The sequence below is a fragment of the Notolepis coatsorum genome, assembly GCF_963971535.1.
Source record: "Notolepis coatsorum genome assembly, chromosome: 7".
In the NCBI taxonomy this organism is placed as follows: domain Eukaryota; kingdom Metazoa; phylum Chordata; class Actinopteri; order Aulopiformes; family Paralepididae; genus Notolepis; species Notolepis coatsorum.
In genome coordinates this window covers 119,885,579-119,899,578 of record NC_140171.1, presented here as the reverse complement: position 1 = coordinate 119,899,578, position 14,000 = coordinate 119,885,579, and the positions used below count along the sequence as shown (strand labels likewise).

General features: G+C 44.4%; 1 protein-coding gene across 5 annotated transcripts in view; it reads right to left on the bottom strand.

The window, feature by feature from the left end:
• The window catches only part of uso1 (USO1 vesicle transport factor), an 87,566-nt gene that overhangs the window by 47,367 nt on the left and 26,199 nt on the right, over positions 1 to 14,000 (bottom strand). For all 5 annotated transcript variants that reach the window (XM_084318532.1, XM_084318533.1, XM_084318534.1 and 2 more), the window contains 2 exons: positions 13,012 to 13,100; positions 12,627 to 12,781 (listed from right to left, as the gene is read on the bottom strand). In XM_084318532.1, the coding sequence (XP_084174658.1) occupies positions 12,627 to 12,781; positions 13,012 to 13,100 (244 nt within the window). The remainder of the gene's footprint in view (positions 1 to 12,626; positions 12,782 to 13,011; positions 13,101 to 14,000) is intronic.

The window sequence follows — 14,000 nt, the reverse complement described above, 5'->3', positions numbered from 1 at the left end:
CCCCACCGAGTGCGGTAGTTACAGACCCTTAAGCCTCCTCGGAACCGATATCAAACTGTACTCTAAGGTAGTAGCCATCAGATTACAAAAGCATACGACGTCTTTAGTTCATCCGGACCAAACTGGCTTCATAAGAGGTCGCCTGATCACTGATAACATAAGACGAATACTGCACATACTAGATGCAGACAAGGATGACACCATACCTAAGGCGATGCTGTCCCTGGATGCTATGAAAGCCTTTGACAGGCTGGAATGGTCGTATCTATGGGCAGTATTAGAAAGGATGGGGTTAGGAAAAGGATTCATTGATATGATTAAAGTATTATACAAAGACCCATCGGCCATGATTACAACAGGTACAATCATCTCCAAAATCTTTCCGGTATCACGCTCAGCCAGACAGGGTTGCCCTCTTAGTCCCGGACTATTCGATCTATCATTAGAGCCTTTAGCACAATATATAAGACAATCCCAATCCATAGAACCAATCGTAATCAAGGGCACACAACATAAAATTAGTTTATATGCGGACGACGTAATATTGTTCATGCAAAGCCCCAACACTACATTGCCTCATCTACTCAAGTTGATTGAGAACTTTGGTGATTTATCGGGATTTAAGATAAATTGGCCGAAGTCGGCTTTCCTTCCACTTAACACCCCTGCAAAAAAAGATATAACCCTCCCAGGTGAGATACCTATGGTAAAACATTTTAGATGCTTGGGAGTGGAAATATTCCCCACCATAAGACAAACGGTGAAGCACAATTACACAAAAATACAAAACAAAATCAAAGACGACCTTGATAGGTGGGCAAAACTTTAAAACTCAGTACAGGCAAGGATATCAATAGTTAAGATGGATGTACTACCTAGAATCAACTTCTTCAGTTCAATGCTACCGTTACCCCCTCCAGAGGGTTACTGGAAAAGATTACACTCCTCCACATACAAATTTATTTGGAATAACAAACCACCACGTATAAAAAGATCCACCGCACAGAGAAATAAAGCAGACGGTGGCATGGCATTTCCAGATTTTTTCCACTATTTTAAGGCGTACACATTAAGACCATTGACAACATGGTTTGATCCCCAAGCATTAGTATCCTGGAGAAAATAGGAAGAAAACATAGTAGCCCCACATAGACTGAAGGACATAGCATACACTAAACTACCAATCAAGCACTGTGAACGGAAATTTGGCCCCATAATTACCCATGCGATCCGGATATGGCGTGAAACACAAAAAAAATATCCTAACCCACAAAAATGGCACAATCACACTCCCTTATTCAATAACAATGCACTCTTAATTGAAAAACGACATATAAGATTCCCTATATGGGAAGAGCAAGGCATACACTCATTAGGGGATGTTTTTAACAACCAGGGTTTTTGTAGTTATGGAGAAATATGCACAAAATTTAATCTCACCAAGTCCACATGGCTTTTTTACATACAGTTACGGCTATGTTTGAAGTATCACGGTGTTCCATTAGACATACCAATTGAACACCACAGATACCACAAATTCTTCTATGAAAGAGAGACATCGAGAGGTTTTGTTTCAGGTTTTTATCATCAATTACTAACGTCCTCATATGAAACCCTCCAACTAGACTGTCTGGAGGAGGGATATACCAGACCTGGAAAGTGACTTTGATTGGCAAGGAGCATGGGCAAATGTCCGACTTACATCAAGGAACCCGGACCATCAACAAATCAATCTTAACTATATTCACAGGACATACTCGACTCCTATAAGACTGAACAGAATGGGTCTTAAACAAGACTCCAAATTCTCCCAATGTACAAATGGAGACGAAGGGACATGTATGCACATGTATTGGGACTGCCCACCAGTTAAGGCATTTTGGAAAGATGTGACCCAACAATTATCAAAACTCGTATCTTGGAATATACCTGTACACCCCTCTGTATTACTATTGAATGATGTTTTTGAGTTTGCAGTAAATCCACAGCTAAAGAGATTGGTTTTATCAGGTATCACAGTAGCTAAAAAGCTGATCGCATCACGCTGGTTTCAACCGGAATTCTGGGTCTCAATGAATCCAAAATGTCAATGTGGTTAGAAGTGGTGGAGAGAATAAAAGCTAGCTTATAATGGTAGTGTCTGGTTAGGAGCGAGGGATAATGGAGGTACTATCCAAAGAGGGGTCCGGGAGGGGGGGGTTCGAGCTGGAGCATATGTGTGTAGGGTTTTAGATAACAGGTATTAGGGGTATATCCTGTATAAGACATTGGTATAATTGGTCATTTCGTTGGATATACACTGTATACTGTAAAGTATTATTATATACTTTTTTTGCTTTCTGTTTCTGTGCTTGCATGTCATTTTAGCCATCTTAATTGTTAGTTTCATTATGCATTGTGTGTTGAGTACTGACTTTTAATAATTTTGTTTTGCAATTAAAAAAAAAAAAAAAAAAAAAAAAAGATTCATACGAAAATACCATCTAGAATATAAATATGTTTTTATCGTTCTCTGCAGTAATTCCTAGAACGCTAGTTATAGGCCTAAACGCACAATATAGATTATCGATTGCAGTTTATTCGTGATACACGCTATATAAAAAAACCCAACTGAATACGATCCTAAACGTTATGACTCATCATGTGCGGATGAACGGGGGGGGGGGTTGTTTATAATTCCGTGATCGTCAGTAAATGCTTTATGTAGTATGGGTGATATATTGATCAGAGCAGTTTGCATTAATAATAATAAACAATCACGCTGAAAGTAACGTTACTGTCCTCTTACCGTTCGCCGATGAGACTGGAGGAAAAAGATCCCACTTATTTGACGTGGATCGACTAGATCCATTTCCGGTTTGTATGGCGAAATAAACGCCCAAATCATATCGATTATTGAGTTATGGCAGCCAGCGATCCATATACACGGATGTGTGTCTAGAGTCCCGCAACAATATGTGACTGCCGGATGCATTTCCCAGATGCACGGAGATCGACTCTATCCATTTCCGGTTTGGTAACTCGCCCGATCATCCACCAGGCGGCGGTATTGAAGCGTTGCACTGTTGTGCAGGCTCCCACTGTATCAGACCAGGCTCGTTGAGGGGATTATGAATACCATGGCGAAAAAATGAAATATGATCTCAATAACGTCGTACGCCGTGGAATGGCGGAATTCGCATGACCTTGAAACACGTCGTAAGCCGTTTCCGGCAGTGGATGTGTTAAGGTGGTGGTATAAGTTGTGGTTGTGGTGTCGAAGTAAAATAATTCCGGGCTAAGCCTCTCCTACAATCCTAAATCCGCCCCTGCATCACACGCGTCAAAGAGTGGTGACCCCAACATGTTAGATGCTCAGAAGGAGCACCTCAAGCGCTGCGCTCTGTGGGTTGGTTTATTGGTGGTTCATCTGTGAACATGCATGGTTTCACTTGCTCAGTCACACCACACAGCTGACCGAGGCATCATCCACACACTACACACTCCACACCTGCACACACTCCACACCAGGGCTGAACAGTGCGAGATATATGTTGCACGTGCTACAGCAACATCGGTCTGTGCGATGAATGGATTTACTTCAGTAGCACCCATGCGATAGGCATTCGGTTCATATCGATACTCTTATTTTGAAAATCCCGTGAAGTCGACTCGTATCCGCTCGGCTCACAGCACAGCAGTAGCGTCTGGAACGCGGACATTGCAACATAGCAAGGCTAGTAGGGATGGGAATTGATAAGATTTTATCGATACGATTCCATTATCGATTCTGCTTATCGATCCGATTCTTTAACGATTCCCTTATCGATTCCTGATACATGTATAATTTAAATTAATTAATTGGAAATGCAACATAACTAAGCTGGTTAGAATAACAACATGCAACTTGACATTTCTGATTGTCCTTTATTGTTGAGCCCCCATGTCAGAAAAATACAAAAACTGTGAAAAAAAATAAAAATTTAAAAATTAAATTAACTATAGCCTACACTTAACACTTTGGCTGCCTAAGGTTAAATTCATGATATACCATAGATTGCCAGCGCTATTTGTCTATGGAGAAAGTCCCCTTCTTTGCAGGGCTATAACTTTTTAAATTCTATTGCTACATTGCCATTATTAGGGCCCATTCAAAGTCCTATATGTATTGTTCATTGTGTAGCAATGTTAAACTTTTTCATTCACATATTCATAGTAAAGTATGGTCTAATGTATAAGTATGTTTTCATCTCTTTCTGCAGCTTTCTCCAGAACGTGATATATAGCCCCAAATGCATTATATTGATGATGAAATACAGTTTGATGGCAATCAGCGCGATATAAAAAATTCCAACTAGACGTACTTCTAGAAGTTACTACACGTCATCTGATGTTGACCGGATGGGCGAGGGGGCGTTTATAATTCCGTGGGCAGCGTTATACCAATCATCTAATGTGGGTCAAATGTTGATAATAGCAGTTAGTATCGAAGACGGTAACGTTACACGCTCAAACTCACCCCAGTCTCCGCGCGCCGTTGGGCGATCATCGTAGAGTAGAAATCGTATCATTATGGGATATATTTTTACCCGGTCCATCTCCAGCTTGTATAATGGTATATACGTCCAAATCATGTTGTTTATCGAGTTATTGCCAATCGATCACTGTGTAGCGTGACGAGCCAGAGTCCCATGACCTATAGCGAGCGCCCGGAAGTACTACGGACGTCTAGCACAACCTCTATGGCACATCCTGTTTGGCGATTGCGCCGATCGGCCACCAGATGGCGCTCCTGAACCGCCAGAGAGCTCAGTGGGTCCTGCTGGTGGATCTCAGGCCAGCGGAGGGGACATATGAATCCGATCGCAGATTTTTGAAATATTGATATAAGGACGACGTAACGCGTCCTCCGGCAACTTTAGCATGGCCAGCAAAGACGTCTAAAGACGGTTCCCGGCACCCAAAGTGTTAAAATAAAATAATGTATTTGAGATTATCTTTAAAAAAAAAAACATAACTTTTTTTATTCTTAAACTAATTTAATCTATTGAATAACGACCTGTTGAATGTAACTACAGTTCAATTTCTTAAACCAATTTAATCTAACTTGCATTCAACAGGTCGTTATTCCTCTGACTTCTCTGTCTCTGGTCTTTCAGAGACGCACACACACACACAGAGCTCCCTCCCCGGTCCCCGCTCGCCCCCGTCCTGTAAGGTATTGGCTTGTGTTGCTACACGGACATGTTTGTATGTTGCACGGTACTTCCTGACTTACCTACTAGTAAACAAACAGTCACGCTCTCCGTCTCTTATTATATGTGAACTAAAGAGTACAAGGTTTACACAACAGCCCCCACCCCCTTTTTATTTTATTTGTACCTGTACTACCTGCTGTCAGCTGTTATCTCTCTCTGTGAGCTTGATTAGCTAGCGTTACTCTGCCTCTCTTTGTTAATTACAACAAACAATGCTGTTTGTTATTTAAGATGAGGTTGGACTCGGCACTGACAGATTTGTGTTCATTGTGCTGCTTTTATAAAGCCTCAAATGACGGCTTACAATATTTCATGAAAGCAAAGTGTTTTGTTTGTCTAAGATTTAAAAAGGTTTAAACTTTACAGCACTGACAAAGTTGAACAAAGTGCTGTACAAGTCCCACAAGATAAACATTTTAGTTTTTTTATAAAAAAAATATAAAGATTTTTTTATTATTTAATTTTTTTTTTATTATTTCGAAGCTTCGAATTAAAATCGAATCTCTGCCCCGAAGCTTCAAATTCCAAAAAAAATATCGAAGGTCAGCCCTATCTAAAACATTAGAGTAGTTTTCACTACTGGTCAGAGGGTGTAACAAACTGAAGGAGTCAGAGGGTGTAACAAACTGAAGGGGTCAGAGGGTGTAACAAACTGAAGGGGTCAGAGGTTGTAACAAACTGAAGGGGTCAGAGGGTGTAACAAACTGAAGGGGTCAGAGGTTGTAACAAACTGAAGGGGTCAGAGGGTGTAACAAACTGAAGGGGTCAGAGGGTGTAACAAACTGAAGCCGTCAGAGGTTGTAACAAACTGAAGGGGTCAGAGGGTGTAACAAACTGAAGGGGTCAGAGGGTGTAACAAACTGAAGGGGTCAGAGGTTGTAACAAACTGAAGGGGTCAGAGGGTGTAACAAACTGAAGGGGTCAGAGGGTGTAACAAACTGAAGGGGTCAGAGGGTGTAACAAACTGAAGGGGTCAGAGGGTGTAACAAACTGAAGGGGTCAGAGGGTGTAACAAACTGAAGGGGTCAAAGGGTGTAACAAACTGAAGGGGTCAGAGGGTGTAACAAACTGAAGGGGTCAGAGGGTGTAACAAACTGAAGGGGTCAGAAGGTGTAACAAACTGAAGGGGTCAGAGGGTGTAACAAACTGAAGGGGTCAGAGGGTGTAACAAACTGAAGGGGTCAGAGGGTGTAACAAACTGAAGGGGTCAGAGGTAACAAACTGAAGGGGTCAGAGGTTGTAACAACCTGAAGGGGTCAGAGGGTGTAACAAACTGAAGGGGTCAGAGGGTGTAACAAACTGAAGGGGTCAGAGGGTGTAACAAACTGAAGGGGTCAGAGGGTGTAACAAACTGAAGGGGTCAGAGGTTGTAACAAACTGAAGGGGTCAGAGGGTGTAACAAACTGAAGGGGTCAGAGGTTGTAACAAACTGAAGGGGTCAGAGGTAACAAACTGAAGGGGTCAGAGGGTGTAACAAACTGAAGGGGTCAGAGGGTGTAACAAACTGAAGCCGTCAGAGGGTGTAACAAACTGAAGGGGTCAGAGGTAACAAACTGAAGGGGTCAGAGGGTGTAACAAACTGAAGGGGTCAGAGGGTGTAACAAACTGAAGGGGTCAGAGGTAACAAACTGAAGGGGTCAGAGGGTGTAACAAACTGAAGGGGTCAAAGGGTGTAACAAACTGAAGCTGTCAGAGGTTGTAACAAACTGAAGGGGTCAGAGGGTGTAACAAACTGAAGGGGTCAGAGGGTGTAACAAACTGAAGGGGTCAGAGGGTGTAACAAACTGAAGGGGTCAGAGGTTGTAACAAACTGAAGGGGTCAGAGGTTGTAACAAACTGAAGGGGTCAGAGGGTGTAACAAACTGAAGGGGTCAGAGGGTGTAACAAACTGAAGGGGTCAGAGGTTGTAACAAACTGAAGGGGTCAGAGGGTGTAACAAACTGAAGGGGTCAGAGGGTGTAACAAACTGAAGCTGTCAGAGGGTGTAACAAACTGAAGGGGTCAGAGGGTGTAACAAACTGAAGGGGTCAGAGGTAACAAACTGAAGGGGTCAGAGGTTGTAACAAACTGAAGGGGTCAGAGGTAACAAACTGAAGGGGTCAGAGGGTGTAACAAACTGAAGGGGTCAGAGGGTGTAACAAACTGAAGGGGTCAGAGGGTGTAACAAACTGAAGCTGTCAGAGGGTGTAACAAACTGAAGGGGTCAGAGGTTGTAACAAACTGAAGGGGTCAGAGGTAACAAACTGAAGGGGTCAGAGGGTGTAACAAACTGAAGGGGTCAGAGGTAACAAACTGAAGGGGTCAGAGGGTGTAACAAACTGAAGGGGTCAGAGGTAACAAACTGAAGGGGTCAGAGGTTGTAACAAACTGAAGGGGTCAGAGGTAACAAACTGAAGCTGTCAGAGGTTGTAACAAACTGAAGGGGTCAGAGGTAACAAACTGAAAGGGTCAGAGGGTGTAACAAACTGAAGGGGTCAGAGGGTGTAACAAACTGAAGGGGTCAGAGGGTGTAACAAACTGAAGCTGTCAGAGGGTGTAACAAACTGAAGGGGTCAGAGGTAACAAACTGAAAGGGTCAGAGGGTGTAACAAACTGAAGGGGTCAGAGGGTGTAACAAACTGAAGGGGTCAGAGGGTGTAACAAACTGAAGGGGTCAGAGGGTGTAACAAACTGAAGGGGTCAGAGGGTGTAACAAACTGAAGGGGTCAGAGGGTGTAACAAACTGAAGGGGTCAGAGGGTGTAACAAACTGAAGCTGTCAGAGGGTGTAACAAACTGAAGGGGTCAGAGGTTGTAACAAACTGAAGGGGTCAGAGGGTGTAACAAACTGAAGGGGTCAGAGGGTGTAACAAACTGAAGGGGTCAGAGGTAACAAACTGAAGCTGTCAGAGGTTGTAACAAACTGAAGGGGTCAGAGGTAACAAACTGAAGCCGTCAGAGGGTGTAACAAACTGAAGCTGTCAGAGGGTGTAACAAACTGAAGCTGTCAGAGGTTGTAACAAACTGAAGGGGTCAGAGGGTGTAACAAACTGAAGGGGTCAGAGGGTGTAACAAACTGAAGGGGTCAGAGGGTGTAACAAACTGAAGCTGTCAGAGGGTGTAACAAACTGAAGGGGTCAGAGGTTGTAACAAACTGAAGGGGTCAGAGGGTGTAACAAACTGAAGGGGTCAGAGGGTGTAACAAACTGAAGGGGTCAGAGGGTGTAACAAACTGAAGGGGTCAGAGGTAACAAACTGAAGCTGTCAGAGGGTGTAACAAACTGAAGCCGTCAGAGGGTGTAACAAACTGAAGCTGTCAGAGGTTGTAACAAACTGAAGCTGTCAGAGGGTGTAACAAACTGAAGGGGTCAGAGGTAACAAACTGAAGGGGTCAGAGGGTGTAACAAACTGAAGGGGTCAGAGGTTGTAACAAACTGAAGGGGTCAGAGGTAACAAACTGAAGGGGTCAGAGGGTGTAACAAACTGAAGGGGTCAGAGGGTGTAACAAACTGAAGGGGTCAGAGGTAACAAACTGAAGGGGTCAGAGGGTGTAACAAACTGAAGGGGTCAGAGGGTGTAACAAACTGAAGGGGTCAGAGGGTGTAACAAACTGAAGCCGTCAGAGGGTGTAACAAACTGAAGGGGTCAGAGGGTGTAACAAACTGAAGGGGTCAGAGGTTGTAACAAACTGAAGGGGTCAGAGGGTGTAACAAACTGAAGCCGTCAGAGGGTGTAACAAACTGAAGGGGTCAGAGGGTGTAACAAACTGAAGCTGTCAGAGGGTGTAACAAACTGAAGGGGTCAGAGGGTGTAACAAACTGAAGGGGTCAGAGGGTGTAACAAACTGAAGCTGTCAGAGGGTGTAACAAACTGAAGGGGTCAGAGGGTGTAACAAACTGAAGGGGTCAGAGGGTGTAACAAACTGAAGGGGTCAGAGGGTGTAACAAACTGAAGGGGTCAGAGGTAACAAACTGAAGGGGTCAGAGGTAACAAACTGAAGGGGTCAGAGGTAACAAACTGAAGGGGTCAGAGGGTGTAACAAACTGAAGCTGTCAGAGGGTGTAACAAACTGAAGGGGTCAGAGGGTGTAACAAACTGAAGGGGTCAGAGGGTGTAACAAACTGAAGGGGTCAGAGGGTGTAACAAACTGAAGGGGTCAGAGGGTGTAACAAACTGAAGGGGTCAGAGGGTGTAACAAACTGAAGGGGTCAGAGGTAACAAACTGAAGGGGTCAGAGGGTGTAACAAACTGAAGGGGTCAGAGGTAACAAACTGAAGGGGTCAGAGGTTGTAACAAACTGAAGGGGTCAGAGGGTGTAACAAACTGAAGGGGTCAGAGGTAACAAACTGAAGGGGTCAGAGGTAACAAACTGAAGGGGTCAGAGGGTGTAACAAACTGAAGGGGTCAGAGGGTGTAACAAACTGAAGGGGTCAAAGGGTGTAACAAACTGAAGGGGTCAGAGGGTGTAACAAACTGAAGGGGTCAAAGGGTGTAACAAACTGAAGGGGTCAGAGGGTGTAACAAACTGAAGGGGTCAGAGGTTGTAACAAACTGAAGGGGTCAAAGGGTGTAACAAACTGAAGGGGTCAGAGGTTGTAACAAACTGAAGGGGTCAAAGGGTGTAACAAACTGAAGCTGTCAGAGGGTGTAACAAACTGAAGGGGTCAGAGGGTGTAACAAACTGAAGGGGTCAGAGGTAACAAACTGAAGGGGTCAAAGGGTGTAACAAACTGAAGGGGTCAGAGGTAACAAACTGAAGCTGTCAGAGGTTGTAACAAACTGAAGGGGTCAGAGGTAACAAACTGAAAGGGTCAGAGGGTGTAACAAACTGAAGGGGTCAGAGGGTGTAACAAACTGAAGGGGTCAGAGGGTGTAACAAACTGAAGGGGTCAAAGGGTGTAACAAACTGAAGGGGTCAGAGGGTGTAACAAACTGAAGGGGTCAGAGGGTGTAACAAACTGAAGGGGTCAGAGGGTGTAACAAACTGAAGGGGTCAGAGGGTGTAACAAACTGAAGGGGTCAGAGGGTGTAACAAACTGAAGCCGTCAGAGGGTGTAACAAACTGAAGGGGTCAGAGGTTGTAACAAACTGAAGGGGTCAGAGGGTGTAACAAACTGAAGGGGTCAGAGGGTGTAACAAACTGAAGCCGTCAGAGGGTGTAACAAACTGAAGGGGTCAGAGGGTGTAACAAACTGAAGGGGTCAGAGGGTGTAACAAACTGAAGCCGTCAGAGGGTGTAACAAACTGAAGGGGTCAGAGGGTGTAACAAACTGAAGGGGTCAGAGGTTGTAACAAACTGAAGCTGTCAGAGGGTGTAACAAACTGAAGGGGTCAGAGGTTGTAACAAACTGAAGGGGTCAGAGGGTGTAACAAACTGAAGGGGTCAGAGGGTGTAACAAACTGAAGGGGTCAGAGGTAACAAACTGAAGGGGTCAGAGGGTGTAACAAACTGAAGGGGTCAGAGGGTGTAACAAACTGAAGGGGTCAGAGGGTGTAACAAACTGAAGGGGTCAGAGGGTGTAACAAACTGAAGGGGTCAAAGGGTGTAACAAACTGAAGGGGTCAGAGGTTGTAACAAACTGAAGCAGTCAGAGGGTGTAACAAACTGAAGGGGTCAGAGGGTGTAACAAACTGAAGGGGTCAGAGGGTGTAACAAACTGAAGGGGTCAGAGGGTGTAACAAACTGAAGGGGTCAGAGGGTGTAACAAACTGAAGGGGTCAGAGGGTGTAACAAACTGAAGGGGTCAGAGGGTGTAACAAACTGAAGGGGTCAGAGGGTGTAACAAACTGAAGCTGTCAGAGGGTGTAACAAACTGAAGGGGTCAGAGGGTGTAACAAACTGAAGGGGTCAGAGGTTGTAACAAACTGAAGGGGTCAGAGGGTGTAACAAACTGAAGGGGTCAGAGGTAACAAACTGAAGGGGTCAGAGGGTGTAACAAACTGAAGGGGTCAGAGGGTGTAACAAACTGAAGGGGTCAGAGGGTGTAACAAACTGAAGGGGTCAAAGGGTGTAACAAACTGAAGGGGTCAGAGGTAACAAACTGAAGGGGTCAAAGGGTGTAACAAACTGAAGGGGTCAGAGGGTGTAACAAACTGAAGGGGTCAGAGGTAACAAACTGAAGCCGTCAAAGGGTGTAACAAACTGAAGGGGTCAGAGGTTGTAACAAACTGAAGGGGTCAGAGGGTGTAACAAACTGAAGGGGTCAGAGGTTGTAACAAACTGAAGGGGTCAAAGGGTGTAACAAACTGAAGGGGTCAGAGGGTGTAACAAACTGAAGGGGTCAGAGGTTGTAACAAACTGAAGGGGTCAGAGGTTGTAACAAACTGAAGCTGTCAGAGGGTGTAACAAACTGAAGGGGTCAGAGGGTGTAACAAACTGAAGGGGTCAAAGGGTGTAACAAACTGAAGGGGTCAGAGGGTGTAACAAACTGAAGGGGTCAAAGGGTGTAACAAACTGAAGGGGTCAGAGGGTGTAACAAACTGAAGGGGTCAGAGGGTGTAACAAACTGAAGGGGTCAGAGGTTGTAACAAACTGAAGGGGTCAAAGGGTGTAACAAACTGAAGGGGTCAGAGGTTGTAACAAACTGAAGGGGTCAGAGGGTGTAACAAACTGAAGGGGTCAAATGGTGTAACAAACTGAAGGGGTCAGAGGGTGTAACAAACTGAAGCCGTCAGAGGGTGTAACAAACTGAAGGGGTCAGAGGTTGTAACAAACTGAAGGGGTCAGAGGTTGTAACAAACTGAAGGGGTCAGAGGTTGTAACAAACTGAAGCTGTCAGAGGGTGTAACAAACTGAAGGGGTCAGAGGGTGTAACAAACTGAAGGGGTCAGAGGGTGTAACAAACTGAAGGGGTCAGAGGGTGTAACAAACTGAAGGGGTCAGAGGGTGTAACAAACTGAAGGGGTCAGAGGGTGTAACAAACTGAAGGGGTCAGAGGTAACAAACTGAAGGGGTCAGAGGTTGTAACAAACTGAAGCCGTCAGAGGGTGTAACAAACTGAAGCCGTCAGAGGGTGTAACAAACTGAAGCCGTCAGAGGGTGTAACAAACTGAAGGGGTCAGAGGGTGTAACAAACTGAAGGGGTCAGAGGTAACAAACTGAAGGGGTCAGAGGGTGTAACAAACTGAAGCTGTCAGAGGGTGTAACAAACTGAAGCCGTCAGAGGGTGTAACAAACTGAAGGGGTCAGAGGGTGTAACAAACTGAAGGGGTCAGAGGGTGTAACAAACTGAAGGGGTCAGAGGGTGTAACAAACTGAAGGGGTCAGAGGGTGTAACAAACTGAAGGGGTCAGAGGGTGTAACAAACTGAAGGGGTCAGAGGGTGTAACAAACTGAAGCCGTCAAAGGGTGTAACAAACTGAAGGGGTCAGAGGGTGTAACAAACTGAAGCCGTCAGAGGGTGTAACTGACCATCGATGGTGGAGGGCAGCAGCGTGGCCACGATCTCCCCCTGGCCCTTCTCGTTCTTGTAGAGGAAACACTGGAAGCAGTAGAGCACGGCGCAGCGCAGCACAAAGGGCTGCCTCTCGTTCACCATGGACATCAGCAGCACCACGATGGCTGGTCTGGGAACCACAAGGGGTGGAAGCAGATTCAGAGAGATGAGTCAAGTCATTCTGACTTTTCAATCATTTTTAGTTATCCGTCTGTGTAATCACCCTCCCTGGTCTTTGAGATCAGGGTTAGATCCCAATTAAAGAAGGTGGAACTATACAGTAGCATGGCAGAAAATCATTCATTTTATCCTTGGCTTTTTGTTTGTTTGTTCGTGCACGAATTCCTGAGTACGTCTTACCTTGGGGGATTTGAGGGAGCATTGACCGAAGCGAAATAATCCTGATTGATCTGGGAGCCACGAATGACCTCCGACACAGTATTGATGGTCTGAAAAGAGGCCAGACATCATAGCATTGTTCAGTTAGACAAAGTGCAGCCAAGATGTCAGATGACTGATAATACAGAGTCAGAGAGAGAGTGAGTAACCTTTGTAACCCACAGGCATGTAAAAAGTACCCAGAAATTATACTTAAGTGAAAGTATGGGTACTGTCTCAAAATCTGACTCAAGTAAAAGTCAAAGTATCTGGCTAAAAACACACTTAAGTACATTTAAAAGTAGGACTTTTTGACTTTTACTCAAGTACTAAAAAGTTAAAGTAAACCAGGTGAGTTATAGTTGAAGAGGTGAGCCAATTAGTGAAATCATCAGTTGGTGTTTAGGCAAGGCTGGAATGAAACCAAGCATACACTCTGCCGACAATGGTATGTGTTCTGGTAGACAATGTTGAAATGAAAGAACAGAGGACACATTTTTTTGCATAAAAATTATTTAGTGCACTTCTCCATTGAAGGTAAACTAACATGGACAGCATTCACATCACAGCATGAATAATATCACAATATTAAAGACATCCTGTAGTATCCTGAATAATATGACAATATTTAAAACAGAATAATGGTGTATCCTAAATAATATCACAATATTAACCACAGAATACTGGATTATCCTGAATAATATCACAATATTAACACTTTGATTACCGGCCATAACATGGTCAAAACATGGTTGAATGCCGCCACCCACTTCAATGATAGCGCGGTGAACGCATAATCGTTGTCTTAAATTATGGCTATGTGTCTAATCTGCCCATCGTTTATCAATGACTTGTTTCCAGTCAACATTGTCGAGACGGACTTTTTTTTTTTTTTTTTTTTTTTTTTTAAATAATCGGTTCATTTCCGTTTTATAGCATTTTGAAAAGCCCTCGTTTTTCAGGAAAATATA